This window comes from Tauraco erythrolophus, chromosome 6 (genome assembly GCF_009769465.1).
Source record: "Tauraco erythrolophus isolate bTauEry1 chromosome 6, bTauEry1.pri, whole genome shotgun sequence".
In the NCBI taxonomy this organism is placed as follows: Eukaryota; Metazoa; Chordata; class Aves; order Musophagiformes; family Musophagidae; genus Tauraco; species Tauraco erythrolophus.
The window spans coordinates 34,026,752-34,045,437 of record NC_141470.1 but is presented as its reverse complement, the minus strand read 5'-3'; the positions used below and the strand labels follow the sequence as shown (position 1 = coordinate 34,045,437).

At 41.5% G+C, this 18,686-nt stretch overlaps 1 protein-coding gene across 1 annotated transcript in view; it reads left to right on the top strand.

Moving 5' to 3' along the window:
• Nucleotides 1–18,686, top strand: part of SMOC1 (SPARC related modular calcium binding 1) — a 129,833-nt gene that overhangs the window by 37,696 nt on the left and 73,451 nt on the right. The window contains exons 2-3 of the mRNA XM_086613612.1: nucleotides 5,244–5,415; nucleotides 12,873–12,985. Coding sequence (XP_086469738.1) covers nucleotides 5,244–5,415; nucleotides 12,873–12,985 — 285 coding nt within the window. The remainder of the gene's footprint in view (nucleotides 1–5,243; nucleotides 5,416–12,872; nucleotides 12,986–18,686) is intronic.

Genomic DNA, 18,686 nt, shown 5'->3' with positions numbered 1-18,686 from the left:
GGTAGGATTTGCTTATTTGTACTTAAGACAGGCCAGTCTGAGTGCTGAGATTAAATGGATGAGTGATCTGTGCTGTATGAGCATACCTAGATTGATCACTCTTTCCAGAGGTGTATTTTAAGGATCTTCAAAGCTGAGCCTGCCAAAACAGGAGTAAGGCATGGCATGGGCTGTTTTCTTGATCTCTCTACTCATTAGTTTTGTTAGGCAGCAGTCTGAAGTACTGACCAGAAGCAAAGCTGCTAAACAGCGGAGGGACCTCTGTTTTGGTCTGTAGTGGACTCTTGTTGATTTGTTTCTTAGACTTTCAATTTCTCACGTTCATGTTGCTTGTGTCCCTTGCTCCCTCTTTCCCTTTAAGCCTTGCTAAAGCACATTACTCTGGTACTGCAATGCCTTGGCCATTTCTTGTTACCTCCATCACAAAAGGCTGTGCTGTTCTGTTTGTGCTTATAATGTACCCAGATGGTGAATAGAATGAGTGACCACCAAGCTCATTTTCACTTGTGGGGTCAGACCTTTCTCTGCTAAATAACACAAGTGTTCCCAGCTGCTGTGCAGCTGCAGGGAGTCTGCTTTCCTTCACAGGCATTAAAAAGCCTTTAATCAGTGTTTGTTGTTTGTCAGCAGTGGTGTTGAGGTGTGGAGAAAAAGAACAGATATGCTTTGTTGGCGAAGTTAACTTCATTCTGACCTCTTATCTTTCCTTTTTCTTTTCAAGTTTGAAGAAGCAGAAAGTAGTTTGGGAAGTGGTTTCTGCAAGCACCTGTGTAAATGTATTTGCTAAAGGAGGAGGTTTATGTCCTTATACAGATACAGCATTTGACAGAAAAAGATGCTCTGCGAGCTACATTGAAGTGGAAACTTTTTAGTGCAGGAACTTAAGCTGACTGGTATGATCTCTGCAGTCTCCCTTAATGTAAGCAAATGCTATGAAAATACAAATACTGTTGTCTAATGCTAGTGTTACTTGTGCTTATTTGAGTCTACATTTAAGGGATACTGTTTGTGATCTGATCAATTTTAATATTTCCCTGGAAAATAAATTATTCCTGATGGGTTTTGTAGGATTGACTTTTTTTTAGTTCTGCTTTTGATAGTTCTTCTCTCATGGAGGAATAGGGAGGAGAGAAAAGAACTGATAATCCAGTGACACTGTCCCTGAGTCCTATTTTTTTGGATGCTGAAGCGAATGGGAACATCGATATCAAAGAGAAGCTTTGAGAAATCAGAGCTAAGATCATGGTTTCCCTCTTCTTTCTAGATGAAGCTTGGAAACCTGGTGCTGTACATGTTTTGGCAGAGTTACTTTCTCCCCGAGTCCGTATCTGTTCACGTTGTGTGTACAGCACCAAGTGTAGTTCTGAGTGGTGATTCTGTTGTTTGCAAAGCCTGTTTGTGCAGGCATCCTGAGGCTGTTAGGATTGCAAGCTTTGATTTGAGCTTCAAGGGTCATGATAGGACATTTGGTGTTAAAGGTGGGCAACTTTATCTTGTAATGCTTCCTCTGGTTTGAAGGGATCAGAGAATTGTGTTACTGCCTGGGCTGTATCAGAGGAGGGTCAGTGGCCAGGTGTCAGGGCACCCTGTGTGTGTCGCTCCAGCCCTCTGCCTGGCTCAGCAGTATCTCCTGCAGTGCCGAAGGTGCTCTTTTGGAGCAGGGCTGTGCTCCTTGGAAACGCAGTGCCTGCCTGCTCAAAGTGGGAATAAAGATTTGGGAAATGAGAATCTTAGGAATTGACTATCATTTTAACAGCTAGGACTACAAGTGCTTTCCCTTCAGGCAGACACACTTCAGCATTCATCCAGTGTTTTTTCTTCACATGACTGAGGCTGCTTACAAAGGAGGACAGTTGTCGCACTCTTGAACAGGCAAAATGCTAGAAAGAAAACTCACTGTGCTGGGTGGGAGGAGATGGACGCTCAAAACATAGTATGTTAAACGTCTCTGGATGGTCTGATGATCATTTCTCTAGCATGAAAGCTAGAAACAGGACAACCACCATTTTACTATCTGAAAGCTGGCAGGGCTGCTGAGCAAAGACAAGGGCTCTGAGCTATGGTGGATCAGGTATCCTACTGTAAAGAGGAGTTTTTGGAGCCCTTCAGTAATACCTCCAGGAGCTCCAGCCTTTCTGACAGTGCTATCTGATCATATGAGAAGAACCCTGATCAGACAGGCATGATCTTGGATCCTTCTGGAAATTAATGCGGACTTTTACAATTACAATCTAGCTGAACAAAACAAGCACCATCTTGTGCAACTATGTAAACCATAAACTTTTTTGGCAAGGCAGGTGTGGCATCTTCAATGTCTGGAAAGCACCTAACATGCTGTGTGGGCTCCTTACTGTAATCCAAATTACAAATGCTAAAAAGGCTTTGATATTTTTTTTTATAACGTGGTTCTTGGCTTAATTTGGGTAGGCAAGAACTTCATAGACTGCATTGGGATGCTCTGCATGTTTCCTCAGGCCCTCATAATGATTCAATGCCGAGCTGTTCCTTCCCATCCTTCTGCGAGGAGGCACTGGAGGAAAGCTGTTCTATAGCCTTAGGTTTAGCTTGTTTGTCAGCCCTGAGAAGGACTTTCTATTCTTCAGAGATGTCCTTTCTGGAAGGAGGAGTGTTCCTGGACTGCAAGACCTCTCTACACCAAGTATTTTGATATAGGCTGTGGAAGGCTTAGGTGAGTTTTCATGATATGAGCTGAGTTTTCAATAAGTTCATAATATGATTTGATGCTGGGAACCAGTATTCTAGCCTTTTTGGTGCACCTCTGGATAGCTCTGGTCTGTGGAACTCAGCTTGTGACACAAGGAACTGGCAAAAAGTTTCATGCCAGTAGCTCAAGCCCTCGAAGTTGTGATAAATGGCAGATGCATGCATTCCTTCTAAACCAGAATGGCTTCTGTGTTTAACTGAATATTTAGTCACTGTATGTGCACCATACTGTGCTATCAGGCAGCTCTGTTTTTAAAGTCTGTTTATACAGACAGCTGAAAAGCCTTGCGAGTCTTTCAGGGTCTCTGACATCACATGCTGGGAGGAAGCTTCAGCATCTTCAGTCTGCTGCTTTTTGCTAGATGTTTACAGACACTGGTGATCTTTGCACCTCAGGGGCTACAGAAAGGCATTACTGTAGCCAGAGCAATTCCCAGCTGACTTGTGATAGTCCAGCCCCTGACAAGAACTGGGCAAAAATCTGGTCCAGCTTTACAGTGTTTTTATAGTCTACTCCAGGTCTCTATAAACCATTTAAATTGCCTTCAGGTTTAAAATTTCCAATTTCCCATTTGGAACAGGTGTTGCCAGGTTATAGAAAGTGTTGTAGAATAGGGACAAAAACATTTTAAAAACTCTGTGCTGTTACAAATTTTGGCAAGTCTCTGACAGATGAAATTTTAAAAAAGTTTGCCCCACCCAGATTAAAACAAGTGCAGACCTTGCTTACTTTTCCCAGCTGTCATGTTAAAATAGGACTTTTAGTAATGTATGAGTCTTCAAAAGATCCAGCAGTTTTTATATGAAAATATATGTTTATATATGTTTTATATGTTTTTATATGAAAATACAAACTTCTCAATTGTTTTTCATCTCATTTAATCGGGGAGAGAAAAGGGGTAAAGAATTTTTTTTTAAAATGTCAAAAAACAAATTTCAGAGATGCGTCGTGTACTTGGAGTGGTTAAAAACCAACCCAAACTAGGCTTCGGGCAATGTTTTTTCAACAGCTTTAACCTCAAAGCATAGAGCAGACAGCTTTGTAGGCAACTGTAACACCAAGGTGATTATGGCAATGACTCACACTTCCCTGTAAGGCATCCAGCTATCAACACACTTGGAGAGCCGTGGCTTTGTGCATGCAGGCAGGGTGTCAGTCAGTGCCCGCTTGCCAGCCAGCTCCAAACTGCTGAGCTCATAACTGCGTTGACAGCGAGCTGGGATATTGGTGTATTAGTGAGCAACTCTGGTCCCCCTGGGCTTGCAAGAGGCTTAAGAGATGGGAGCTTGGGAAGGGGAAGTGCAAAGCGGGTTTAGCTTCCCTTTTCTTTGCTTAATCCTCATGGGACTTGTTTCAGGTGTCCCCTGAAATCTTCCTGTGAGCAGGTGGTTGGATTTGAGTAATAGTTAAAGGTCTGACTAACCATTGAGCAGGGTAGCATCGGAAGTGAAAAGGGCTTCTACTGTCATGTCCTGGTGAAACTCTTCCAGTGGTTATGGAATGGCAGTCGGGGTCCTCAGGAAGATAATATGAATTTGGGAAAGAGACTTAAGTTATTCCTATAGGCAGCTCAAAGTACAGCTGAGGGTACAACACGAAACTACTGCCAGATGTTGGGATTTGCAGGGACAACTGGACAGAAAATGGGAACTCGTACATTGAGCTTCCCCATCTCCAAAAGATAAGACAGGAGCCAAGCTATCTTCAGAGAGGGAAACAGCAGTGATGGTGGTGCAGAGGAAGTCTTCTTGGTGAGAAGAGACTGACAGAAAGGAGTGCCTCATTTATACAAAACAGGCTGCCTCTGAACTGGATGCTTGGGAAGAAGAGGTATTCAGAAAGATGACATTCAAACTTCTGAAAGGAAACAGCTTTTCAGATAGTGTGCAATTAGATTGTGGGATGCATGGAATGCAATTGCTGGCTGGGCAGGATGTCATTGGGAATGAACAAAACATGACTTTAGGAGTATGCAGGTGTGCTGTTGCAGGTGGTATGCACAGATGACATAAGTAATGCTTTAAAAAACAAATAACTGGTGATATAAAGCTGACCACATCCATGGTTCAACTACTAAGGCCAATCTTGATATGGTACTTGGGTTCCTCCATCCTTGGTGGTAAGTTTCTTGCACCTCAGACTAAAAATGTCTATTACCAGATACTGTTTGCAGCAGGGCACTGGGCAAGCTGGGCTGTTGTGACTCAGTGTTGCCCTTCCCGTGTGGGTTGTGTTTGGCTTTGCACATCGTATGTTTTCAGAGGTGAGGCAGAGTGAGTAATATTTCCGTTCTATTAAAGAAAATGAAATGGCAAAGACCCTTCCTTTTTTTTTAAAGATGTGTGTGTTTCATTTTAAGTTCCCTTCAGGCACAGTCAGTTTTGGTAGGTAGCTTAAACTGTATTATAGACCATATTGCTATTATCATATAAGCAAAATACTCTGTCCTCTGTTTTGGGAAACCAAACAAAACCAATATTTATTTTTTCTCCCTCCCTCCTTTTTTCACTTCCTTCAGTTTTTAATAAGCGACCGTGACAGAGACCCTCAGTGTAACCTGCATTGCTCCAGGTCCCAGTCCAAACCCCTCTGTGCCTCTGATGGCAGAACGTATGAGTCAATGTGCGACTACCAGAGAGCCAAATGCCGTGAGTCAAGTCTGAGCGTGACACATCGTGGCCGGTGCAAAGGTAGGTAGATTTCAAATGCCTTTGAGGGGAGGAACGGGAGTCCTACCTCATAAGAAACTGCATTCTTAGACCCTGGAGTTTAGTACCATGCTCTGTGAGTAATCTGCATGAAGTTGTGTGTTCATGTGAGCATGGGTACCTGAGTCTGCGTTTAGGTGGCAGGAGTAAGAACTGACTGAATTACCGATGAAAGAAGGTAAAGGAGCCAGAGACATCACTGAAAAAGGGCTGAAATATGTGTCTGCAGAGCAGAAGGAGGTGGCCCCATGAAAATGCAAAATCAAATATTCAAAGAGCAGCTCTTCCTTGCTACCCCTGTGGGTGAGGAACTGAGATACCTTTAAGTGATAGGAATGTGGAGTGGGAAGATGGTGGGGTGCACATTAGATGTCTAGTCCTTTTTCAGACATACGCAACCTTTCTGTGCTTAGCTAATTCAAAATATAGAACGCATGCAAGGCTTTACACGGCCTCTTTTTTGCCTGTTTGCTGTTACACATCTGCTTAAAAGTGAGAATATTGTTTCCTCTCTCAATTCAGCTCTTCTTCATCATAGTCTAAAGATGAAGTTGCAACTTCTTTAAAGAATATTGGTGTCTTGTCACACAAATGGTTTGCTTCTGCAGTGAAGTGAAAAAGCAAGTTGAGTGCATTTTTCTGAGAGCACGATTGGCTTAGAGGGCATATGGCACAGATGTTTTTAGCAATTGATTAAAGTGACAGGAGAAACTCATTAAAATCCCTATGGAAGGAAAATAGGCATACATTTAAGCCTAACTTTTGTTTATGAAGGCTTTTTTACTATTATAAAAATATATCTTTGTCACAATTACTTGTTCTGAAATGGAAATCCCATTTCAATGTATTGACAAGCTTTATAGTTCAGGTGAATTATGAGCATGACCTCAAATATTACTCACTTCTAAACAATTTCTCATTGGAAAGAAGCTTACTTGTATGATTTTAATTTTTTTTCCCTCACCACTGCTGCGTTGCTGTATGGCAGCTTCTCTCATAGCATAGAAAAAGGCCTTTGAATCACGCTACTTTCTGAGTATGGGAAACCCAGAAGCTTTCTTCCCAGAGCCCAAGAAGCGATTGAACTGTTTTTGCAAGTGATGCTTTTTTGAATATCACAATAAGAAATGGTAGGGTGGGAGTCCTGCTTTTGCTTTCATCATGTGAGCAGAGTGGCGTAGATAAGCAACTCCATGGCTGATATTGGCATATAAACTGGCACTGTCTGGTCACTTAAAACAGGAGATCTGAAATGCAGTACAACCACGTGCAAAAGTGTCTGGTTTTGGAAGCAGAAAAAATATTGATTGCCAAACTACATAGCTTACTGTATATAGTGATTGCAAAGAGTCCCAAAGAAGTAACTAAAGACATTTTTGTTTTAAGCACAGCTAAATTTTGCTTTCCTTTCTGCTCTCTGACACAACTGAAATGTTTAGCTGAAACTACTTGTGTTTTCCTTTCCTTTTTCTTCTTACCCTGTGATACTAACAGTACCTAATAATCTTGAGTGTTTGACAACTGCAAGTCTTGCTTTTAATGCTCCCATGCATCCCTGGGAAATAGGAATACTGTTTTAACTATCACGTTCAAATTTAACCTTACTGGTAATTTCCATGCGTGCTGCTATTTTGAAAAGTACTTTGTTTTTCTAATCACATTAGGAATATGGCCTCGAGTTGTGCATAAAGGTCACTGTTTTTGGCAAATAGAGAGTTGTGAGACAGGTGTGCCTAACTACAGATGATTCGCCAGGTCTGTATCTTGTACTCACACAAAGGGAAGTATCACCAGTGGTGTTCTAGCACCTTCTACTGCTGCAGTTGGGCACCAGGTTTACATTGAACAGCCTTCATTCCTTCTGCATGACATAGATGCTCTACAGGGGAACTCTCATAGAACTGGAAGGGATCTCATGGCCATTGAGCCTTATGATAGATAGATCCAAGAACTTATCCTTATGAAATGGTCAATTTTAACTTGTCCTTCCTTCTCTGAGGTGGGGGGGGGGGGGGGGGGAACCTCAGATAACTCAAATAAGGAAAAGAGGAAGTCTATTGTGGACAGCAAGGCATAGTGCTGCACCCCAGATTACCATAGGTTTCCAATTTCATATGCAGATAACTTGAACTGTGCTTGTGCCAAGGCAAGCAGAATGGTTTCTATAGTGAGAACAGAACCTTCTTGATTGAGCTTAGTTCTCTGCTCTCTTTCAAGAAGCTAAAGGACCTTTAAAGATGAAGTCTTGCTAGCCTTTTGGGAACTATAACTCTTATTCAACTCTTGCTCCTTGCTAGCTTCCTCATGTGCTTTTCAATGAAATTCCTTCAGTGCTAAATTAACTGAACTCCCTCTGAACCCTCACTCACACATCACAAAGGGTTAAAAGTCAGGAGTAGCTTAAAATGATCAAACTACGGCATCCATGACAAATGGAGCCTCATTGATGAGATTCCAGAGAATAGTTCCAGATGGCTTAGCTGTTCGTAAAATACATGGCCTAGCACTCCTACCTGGATCTTTTGTCAGCAGGAATCTTAAGATCTGATGTGAAATAAGAGTTCTGCCTCAACTTTGCAGGAATGAAGGACAAATGCTTGTTGAATGAGTCTTGGTAAGCTGTCTTGGCAAGGGGACAGGAGTGTTCGAAAAACTTCTCTTTAGATTTATAATGGTTGATTTTGAAAGTCTGCTGGTATACAGCTTGGTCGTAAATCACAAGTTACTATGTGGAATGAACATATCTGTAAGTTACTGGTAGGAATTGTAACAGACGTCTTCAGCCCATCTCCTGGGACAACTGAACACAACTTTTAGCTAATGTGCTGGAAAGGAAGGTCTCCATCTGATTAATAATGGCTTATTTGAAGGTAGTCTTATCTTCTACCTACTGTTCTTGTTGGACAGAAAATAATATTTTGAAATCACACTTTTTTTTTAAATCCACTTGCTAGATCCATGTGTCGTGTCTTTGAACTGTCTTATTCCTAGTAAAGGGAGAATAAAATGAGTCCCTCCTTGGCAGCAGTTAGTAAAATTTGAAATTATGCTTTCAGTCACTTTGCAAAGTTAGGCATGATTTCAGATGTGCTCCAAATAAGTTAGGGAACTCTTGAGTAGAAATGGTATGTGGATATCAAAGAAGCAGCAAAGCATGTCAGCACAAAAGGAAAGAAGTTGGAGATTGCAGGTGTAGGACTTGTCAGAAATGAAGTGGAAAAGAATAGGCAGAGTGGAGAATGATTGACACCCTGTGGGACAGATGGGCATGTTTTTGTAGTTTGCTCAGGTTCCATTTTTGCCTGCTTTATGCAAAGACACAAATAATTGGCTGGAGTAAATGGATATGAATCTGATGATTTCAATGTACCTGGACTGCTTCATGCCTGGTGGGGAGCTGGTCTGTATGTGAGACAGTTACCTAATGGAACTAGAAATAGTTCAAAAGCTGCTTGGATCAATTTTTGCCCTTTGAGCTTCTGATAAAAACAAAGTAGAATTAAAATTAAATAGCTAGATTTTCGTGGTTGCATTGTATAGTTTTGCTGCTAGTGGTATGTGGATGCCTGGAGATGTTTTACTTTCTATTATTAGGACAACTTGGGTCTTTATCCCATGATGTTGTGTGGTGTCAAAACTGCCTCTGCTTGTTGGAGAGGATGCTGGAATTCTTGGGGCCTATTCAGGAGTGTACTGTGTATGTTATGAGGGACATGGTGGTCTCATTTGAATAAACTATTCATAGATAAGATCAGCCATGGTAACTAGCCAACTTCATTGCAAAATCCAAAATTATGTGCACCTGCATTCTGCAGATTAGGCCACAGATGTCAAAAACATCACTTGTAGTTCACAATCTCCCAGTTGCCAGCTACCAACTTGGGAATGAATTTTCTCTAAAAGACAGCTTTCAGAGCTGCAGTGAATTTGTCTTAAGTTTGAGGATATTTAGAGTCAAACTATTAAACAGGTTTTAAAAAGTCATCCTGTTTTGGTTTTTCACCCTATGTAAGGGAGGGGAGAAAGCCCTATTTAGTTTGTCTGGACTGTGAAACTGGAATGCATTAATGCCATTATGTTTTATAAGCTTGGTATTTGATACTTCAGAACACTTTTAAGAGGAAAGAAAAAGTGCTGAAACACTCAGGTAAACAATCAAAATGCAGTATGGAGTATGTGAATCTACATCATAACATTAGGCTTTAGTAAAATTTGTAATGCATCTTCTTTGGGGTGGGCTATTTGGCAACTACTTTTTAACATTTGGCATATATGTAATATTTTACATTTTCTAATTAACAAAGCAAAAATAGCAAGGTGAAGTCATCCCACTGAAATCACATTTTGATGCAAACATAAAAATAGCAGTATGTGGAGTGAGGAAGAGAAGGATTGACAGTCCTGTTAAAAACAAACTGGTAAATGTTTATATTAAAGACACTGTTTTTACTGGAACTGAATTGTGAAATGACAGACAAAAAAGATAGTTGTATGCACACACCTCTCCAGCCAGCATGGTGTATAGGTGGTTGTTCCAAGTCAAGGCTGTAAAAGGACTGGCATGATCTTTGGAAATCAATGAGGGAGGATGGGAGAAGTAATCGAGGCTGATTGTTCATGAACAGGAGAAAAATTGTTTGTCTTCGCTGCACTTCAGCAGAAATTTGTGAAGAGAATCACTTGAGCCAAGGGTTGAATTGCAAAAGAGAGTGCTGCAACAATGATGACCTCTTAAATGCTGCCGTGTAGTGGTGGTGTGTTATGCAGTGTGGTCTACTGGGTGGTAGTAGAGTGTTCAATCTGTAAAGGCCAGTTAAAATTGCCAGGAGGGACATAGTCACCTTAGCAGTAACATGTTTATATTATCTTTTTCTTATAGTACAGGCTCGATTGTGTGCACGTTTGTCTGCTCATCAATTGGACAAAGATCTGAGTGAGTCTCCCTTCTGCCTGGGCTCCTAATGTATTTGTACTACAGAGAATACCAGGAATGTTTGTTCTACCAGCTATGTGGTGAAGCATCCAGTTTCAGTCATGTAGTTGAGTGTGGTAGCACTACAGTAGAGGCTGCGTGGAAATGCTTTGCACTTCTGTTTTATGTTCAGGAGAGGAACCAGATATGCCTGTCTGCAGTCCTGTATCCTCAGATGAAGAGACTAGAAAGCACACTTCCATTTGTGAATCTGCTTTATCTGTGGGAAATTCACAACCATCCTTTTTTCTTTTCTTAATAGTGCAGATATGCATAATCCGTGCTGATTTTTTGCTGCTTAGTTATCTCCTGTGAAACAGAACTTGAAGGTGTTCTTAGTCAGACAGCTAGCTATAAAACACAATGTGTAGCCACACCATCTGGTTTTGTAATAATGTCCTATGTCATGCCAAGCGAGATTAGACTCTTAAGCTGGAACAGGAGATCTGCAGGTAATAGTTAAGTGTGCCAGTTAACAGCATTGCCAGTGCTTCCTTTCCAACTGAAAGAACGAGCGTGTGCTGGAAGGGTCAGTGCTGCTGGCAGGACTGTCCTCCAGTGGAGGTGTGCAAACAAGGTCTGATCATGCAGTCACTTTGGCAAGCGGGGGGGGAAAAAAGGAAATTCCAACTTAGAGATTGTATCATGGCTAATTAGGAAAAAAATACTGCTTTTTTAAATTCAGTGTCAATTTTATTCAAGAAAGTCTTTTCATTCTGTGAGTAACAATCTTGCTTTTTATACAAGCTCATAATAGGTCCACCTGAGATCAAAGCTCTGTGTGCTAAGAGTATTGTTCACAAACCCCAAAAACAAATTACAGTTTAAAGATGAGTGACATACGATCAGAAGGGACACAAGGTCATGGAGAGGTGACGTGATTGACTTGTAGTCAATCATGAGTCAGTGGCAGAGTTGATATAGACACTCTTGCTTTGTAGCCCAGTGCCTAAGCTGCAGGCATCTGTGGTGAATACTATTGCTATGAGCAATGACTTTCCAAAGAAGGGTTTGTTTTCCATGATTTCAGAAGACTTCTGAAATCTTTCTTGGGAAGTAATGTGATGTGTTTAAAATGAAATTGTGTTGGCAAACTGGAAGCTGAGTCTCTGGAGTAATCAGTTGTGTAAAGTACTCAGCTTGAAAGCTTTGGTCTATGTCTTTATCAAAGCTATTTATAGTGTTGCCATTTTTTTTTTTTTTGCGTCTAGATATGGTTAGATGGAAATCATTTCTATTGCCATGCAATGTGAATTCAGTTGATCTGAGAACCTAGACTGGCTTTCTAATTCAGTGCTGGTATTAGTGATTCTGTTGTTGAAGTTCATGTGATCTGTGAAGTAGAATATAGGATGTTCAGGGGTCCAGTAGAATTTTCAACTGATGTGATTTCCATGCCTAGTAGAACAGAGATTCAAGCTTGATCACTCTATGGCACTGCTGAAAGATTCTGAAGATCAGATTTTGCAGTTTCTGCATTGAAAATCTTTCAGTCAGTGGATTCATGGGAAAAGGAGGAAGGTGCTAGTCCCTGTGTCAGTCCCATGGAAACAGATGCTTGCTGTTTTCCTTCTCTTTCTAGACTGAGCAGCAGTACTGTTAGACAGGATGTTTTAAAATGTAAACATGGAATCAATCTGTATCTCTGCAGCACAGAACTCTTCTCTTTGACCCATCAGTCATCAGTGTTAGGCTTATCTGGGTCTACGCTTTGTAACAGTGAGCTGGACCTGGAAGGAGTTAAGGTCAGGCTACATGCTGCCATCATCTGAAATAAGTGCAGAGCTGAGCTCTTAACCCCTTCAAGCTCTGCTTGCAGAACAATGCTTTTTCTTGGCAGTGAGTAACTAATGAGAGTGTAATGCACACCTGGCTGTAAGTGTTGGGACTAGAGTTAGAAGCTGGGTTTCAGGAAAGCACAGGTTGTGGCATATCTACCTTATCTGAACCACACAAAGGTGGAAGTTCAGATGGGTGGCTGGCTATTTTAGTACCTTACTGGGAGAGGTGCTCAGAGAAGAAGCTTTGCTGGGTCTATCTCTTCTTCCACATTGCTTGTTTCTGGGCCTGAATTACTTGGTTTATGCTTAGCTGTCTAGTTTCAGACTGTTAATATTAACACAAACACAACTCCCTCCAGGAAGGCCTTTCACTGCATGGACATTGTGCTCCAGCAGTTGTTGGAAGAAGCTTCCAGAACCCTTGAATGACCATGAAAACTATGGCCTAGGAAACTAGGCAGCTCATTAGTTGGCTCATAGTTTGATTGTCTAGGTTCATGTTTGTCTTTGGGATCATGAGTGTTAACTCCATAGCTGCTTCACTAATGTGTAGGTAATGGTCCTTGATGCCTTATATTTGTTTGTTTGTTTTTTTTCCCCTCTGCAGCTGTGTGGTCCATCTGACAGCTTTTGAAGAGGCTAAATGGTGTTTGCAGTCTAAGTGGGTTTCGCTTTTCTCTTTGTAGATGCTGGCCAAAGCAAGTGTCGATCAGAGAGAGCTCAAGCACTGGAACAGGCAAAGAAGCCCCAGGAAGCAGTCTTCATCCCAGAATGCAATGAAGATGGATCATTCACGCAGGTAAAACTTCTGATGGATTCCTTCAGCCAGGCTTCAGCAGCTTCCTTCCAGTGACTGCAGGAGATTTGCTGTTAAGGCATGTGCCAAGTGATGATAGCAGCATGTGTGCACTCTCTGACTTTATTACTCAGGTTAAAGTGTTGAAAGCTGTGGACTTGTTTAACCATCTGGAAGCTTTGATTCAGTCACCATACCACCTCCAATGTAGCACAAAAACAAATGGCATCAACCTCCAGCATAGCACAGAAACAAATAAAAAACTGCGACAAGTTGCAGGGGAGGTCAATTTTTCCCTGAAGATGAGCTGCAAATAGAGCTGTGGCTCACATAGAACAGGATGGACCAAGCTTCTTCTGCTGTTACCTGTGCTTCATCTATCCTAGCAAAAGAATGGTCTATTGAGCCTCTTCCCTCTGCAGACTACTTGTTGGTGACGGACTCCTCTTTCCTTTGCTGTGCCCTGTTGTGATTTGGGGGTCTGACAGAGAGGTGATGAGGCTGCTTTGTTTAGGTTTTTGATTCTTCACTGTTCACTTGCTGGAACTAAATGATGTGCTGGAATTGTAGACATCTTCATAATGCTGCTTCTCTTGAGAAGCAGTTATCTCAGGCAGAGGAGGCTTATGGTTTGCCCGTCTTTAATGTCTGTGAAAAAATGAATAGTCAGTCCTGGTCACTGAGCATCCTTCAGAAGCAGTTGGACTGAGAGAGATCCTACAGAATTCCAGAGAGGTTGAAGCAGCTATGGCAAAAAAAGCCCTCATGAAGGAGATTGTAAGAGGAGGAGTAGTTTGCTGAGGCAGGGTAGAAGTGAAGTGATACTTGATTCTGTTACCACTAGCATATTGAGTAGTGTCCCAGTGCTAACTGAACTGAGTGTTAAAAATAGCTCATCTGCAGCTCCCTAACAGGTAGGAGGGGTATGCTGTCTGCCTAGTTTGGCATGCATCCCAAAAGCCAAAATCCTGCAACCCTGATGACCCCTACTTTGTGAACTTAGGTAAATCACACAACTTTTTTTGCCTTAGCTTCCCTATATCTATCACTGCTTTAGAGATCTTATGCCTCAGAAATTTTAGGTTTCAGTAGTTATTGTTAGCAAAGTCTTTTGAAGGTAAAAAATAATCCAAAATATAATCAATATTGGCTTCAAAAAGATGAGAAACAAAAAGCTTTGAGTTTGTTTCAAATGCTTTGTGATGCCTGGGGGAAGAGGAGAGGAAAGATTTTTTTTTTCGTGATAACCCACCAAAAATTTTTATTCCCCCCTGCTCAGTCTTACCTTCCCATTATCGGGTGTGTGGGAGTGTTTTTGTTATGTTTTTGGGTTTTAATGGTGAAGTGGGAAAAGTTTCATCCATCCTGCCAACTTTGCATAGTTCTTTGGAGCAGCATCACATTTGTGTACAGTGTGGACCATCTTGGGAAGGTGGGGGTAAGAGAGAAGGTGGCTGCAGTTTCTTGCGATCTAATTACATTCTTAATTGCTGAAATCTGATTTTGTGTAGAGCTGCTCAGGTTATGTTGGCACTGGAGGGGAATACTTGTAAAACCTAGCACAGTGGGCCAACTAAGTGTTCCATGATAAACTTTATAGCTCCAGAAAAAAGGGGGAAGGAAAGCTGACTTTCCAGTGTTTCTGTCAACTGTCCATCTACTTGGAGAGTAAAGTAGAAGGTACAGTTGAAATTTTTATCCTCATAAGCTGGACTGAGAATGCAGTCGATAAAGCTTTGTTTCAGACAGGTTTCTTTGGAAGGTTGGTACTGGTGTCTGGATTGCGGAGCTGTTGCTGAGCCTCTTTCCTGCATGGTCAGAGTTGCCAGTGGAGGGGCAGCATGAAACTGCTTACAAAAACTGTGTTTTCAGCTGGCAGCCAAGTGGTATTTCACATTCTTCCTCCATTCAGCCTTATCTGTGAACACTAAAATACTTTTGTTTTCCCTGGCATGATGAAGGAAGCCTCTGATCCCTTTGTAGCTGGAATTAACTGCAATTCATATCGTTCCTTGGATCATAAAAATACCCCACGCTCCACATACCTCAGGATCCAGCTTCATCATTTATTATATGCAGCATTTAAGGTCATTGTCCCTGCATAAGATATGAATGGAAAACAGCATCTGAGGAAGCTAACTGTTTTTATTTAACCTGCATTGGAGACAAATATTTCCTTTAGCTTCTGGTCCAAATTAATGAAACTTTGATTTTTAAAGGGTGTATAAAAATTAGAATTTTGGTGAACTGTCTAAACTGGTTTTGCTTCCAGCAACTCATTAATAGATCTCATCTGGTGGAGGTGGTTTGGATACTGCATCTCTTGTGCAAAGAGTGGGCACTCCCAAGTTCAGCTTCACAGGGAAGCGATGTAGGACAGTTCTTGAGGTCTCTGAGGCCTTGCTGAAGTCAGCTCTGAACCATTATTAGTTTATTCTGGTTCATTACTCAGAGTTGCTCCATTTGATTTTTGAATCTCAGTTGGCAAGTCCAGAACAGAGCAGCATCTCTTAATGAAGTTCCTAGGATAAATACCCAGCATGCTCTTCAACTTCAAATCGCCATCCCACCAAGAATCTAAGCAGATGCATGTGCTTCAGGATATACTCTCTATGTAGAGTTGACTAGGGACATTTTTTCAACAACTTCCCACATTCTATGGAACTGTTATTGGAGGAATATTTTGGGTAGAAGAAGAAATCTGATCAGAGAGGATGCAAAGATGCATGCATATATGTGGAATATCAAATGTCTTAATTGTTATAACACTCACTCAAGATGTAGATGACTTGCTTTCATGTTTTGAGCTGAGCCTCTTTTTTGTAGGTGCATACACAGTAAGTGTTCAGGCCCACATCATCATCATCCTTGCCATCAGACTTCAAAAGATCTGGGATTTTGTCTAATTAATTGGTGGAAATACTTGAAAGTTTTGTAGGAGTGAAAAACATGAACAGATTTAGGAGCTACATTTGGTAGTGGTAACACTATATTCACAGAACCTGCTTGGTCTTAACCAGATGGAGCTGTTGCTTTTGTGGTTTATCATCATCTTGATTAAAAACTAAATTGCAATCACTGTGGGTAAACACTGAAAGCAGCCCTAAGTGGGACTGTTTCTCTGAAAGCAGCTCAAGTCTGCCCTTTCCAGCTCCTGGAACTGCACACAGTACAAAACTGTGTGAATGTGGGGCTGGATCCACCACAAATGGGATGGGGCTGTAGGGTGACGAAAAGAACATAGCTACTCTGCTGCTATGTGACTGACAGCACGTGCTGCACGATGCAGCGGCTGCAGAGGGGTGGCTGTGCTTGCCTTATCTCCTCCTGCTTCCCTGAAGGGCAACTGGCTCTGAGACCCAATGGTTAGATGTGGTAACAAGAGTGAAAGAGAGGAGGGCCGGAAGGCAAAGACCTTGGTTTGGCTTGTGTTTAAACCTTGCCTTAGAGAGCCATCCTGTATATTTTAAGACTTGTATAATCTGCCTTTTTTTCATTGTCTGTAAAATCTAGACTGAAAAGAAGTGTTGCCACTGATTCTATTGCTTGGACAGCCAGTTGCCCTTGGCATGGTTAGCTATAATGGGTTTTGTGTACTGCATGAAGAGGAGCAGGCACCTGTCAATTCACTGGTTTTCATAACTGTTTCTATGCACCATGTGTGCTGTTTCCCTTATTCTGGAAGTTTGTGAATTGCAAAGATCTTACCAAATCTCTTTTTAGCACTACTTACACATCTGAAAAATGTAGTGTGGATTTATAGCATGGAAGAATAGGCAGTGGCATTGCAGGCATGATGGGATGACTGTAAATGGGTGCAGACCTGATGAATTGCTCTGGAATTGCTATCTTTGTTTCAGACTGTGTGTGGAATATTACTTCCTATAACAAAAGCTCTCTGCATTTAGCCCACAGTAATGTAAGCATGCAGATAAAATTTGAGTTATTCACAACATTCTTATGTTTGATATGAGTAATTTAATTAGCTGTATAAAACTGAGGTTGGGTACTGTTGTGCAAAATTGGACATGACTAAAACCAGTTTCTGTTCCCAAGACTTGCTCGCTCCTTTTTGCTGTTATGCTGTATTTTGCATAAATGCCATTCCCTTTCCATGCTGCACTTAACCTGCTGTGATCTGTTCTTCATAAACAACAGGCTCTATTGGGTTATCTACACTTTGTTTTGCTGCCTAATGCCATGGGGCTTGTTGCCATGGGCTGAGAGAGATTTGCATTCTTCATAGCTTTCCCCCAAGCAGTTTTTTAGAAAAGGTCGCTGAGATTTTAAATGGGATCCATTTCATACAGGTTAATATGAACATGAATAATGTTAACCCTGCTTTGGGGGTGTAGTCTTGTGGGACTTTGTGGTGTGTCTTGCTATTTGCCACCACTTTCCACTATCTAGCTGTGGTTTCTTTTCCTTGCAAGTCTGCATACAAGTGGCTGAGAGCAAGTCTCCTTGGAGAGTATCTTTGAGTTCAGGGTGCTCAAAACTGCAGCTGCTGGTGCAGTTATGCAGCACTGAGATTTCTCTTAAAGCGAGTGCATCAGTCAAACCTGTCATTTTACAATGGGATCAGTGAGGGAGCCGACTTTGTCAGTGCAGTTTTCTGTTATTGGATAGCTGCCAGAGCACTCCTGCATCTAGTAATACAAGTCTGTTTCAGAAGAGTGCTCTATATTATGGTCCGCAGTAATAGTTTCATTCTGTGCTATTCTAATGTGTGTACAAAGTACTGCTTTCTCCTGAGTCCCTCAAACAGACCACTTTCTAAAGCCCTTTCTAAAGATGTGGGGAACTCTCGCAGCCTTCAAGGGTGACTTCATGATCCAAGTCTGTTCCTCTGCATTGGCTAGTGTAGCATGATGCTGGGCAGAATTACAAACTCATTTCTTAATGCAGCACAGTGCTGTAGGGCACTGTGTAGACATGTCCCACGTTCCCTGGGTGCTATTATTCCATTATTTAGTGCTCATACTCTAGCAATACTAAGCTCTCAAGGACTTAACCTTTCCTTTCAGAAGGAAAGAACACAGACTGTCTTGCTAGATTAAAGAAACTTTCTTCATAAAGAATCTGGGCTTTAGTTAGTAGATGATTCCAGCTTTTTTATTAGAAGACATCCCTTCTATAAAAGACTATAGCTGGAGCTCTCTGAATACTGCTTTGCAGATTTGTCTGCTACTTATGCACTTGCTTTCTTCCTGCAGCTCTCATTGTGTTTCTTGTTGGTATATTGAGCTAAAGATAACCTATGGATGGGTAGGGAGGTAGCAACTTTGATTATATACAGCATTTCTTCAAAGTACCAGTCAAGAGAGCAAACAAACAAATTCTTAAAGCAGCAGTTGACATCCTTAAGGAAGATGACAATCTAAGAGTCACATTCTGTGTCAGAAATAGAGAACCCCTATTGGGAATCTCTCTCCTGAGCAAAAAATGGTATCTGTGCCAGAGTGCGTGTTGGGAATGCCCTTGACCAAGGCTAAGATTGTTTTGCTACAAATCACTTCTTTCCCTGGTTATATGAATAGTCAAATTCCTGTGGAGCAAGCATTTCTTGAATGGTGCATAGACTTGAGGGAGGCAGCTGCTGCATAAAGCCCTGGTGGGAATATTTACCTGCACAACATCATTTAAGAAGAATTAAATGTGAGCAGGGAACATAAAAAGTGACAAAAATTATTTAAGGGGTTGC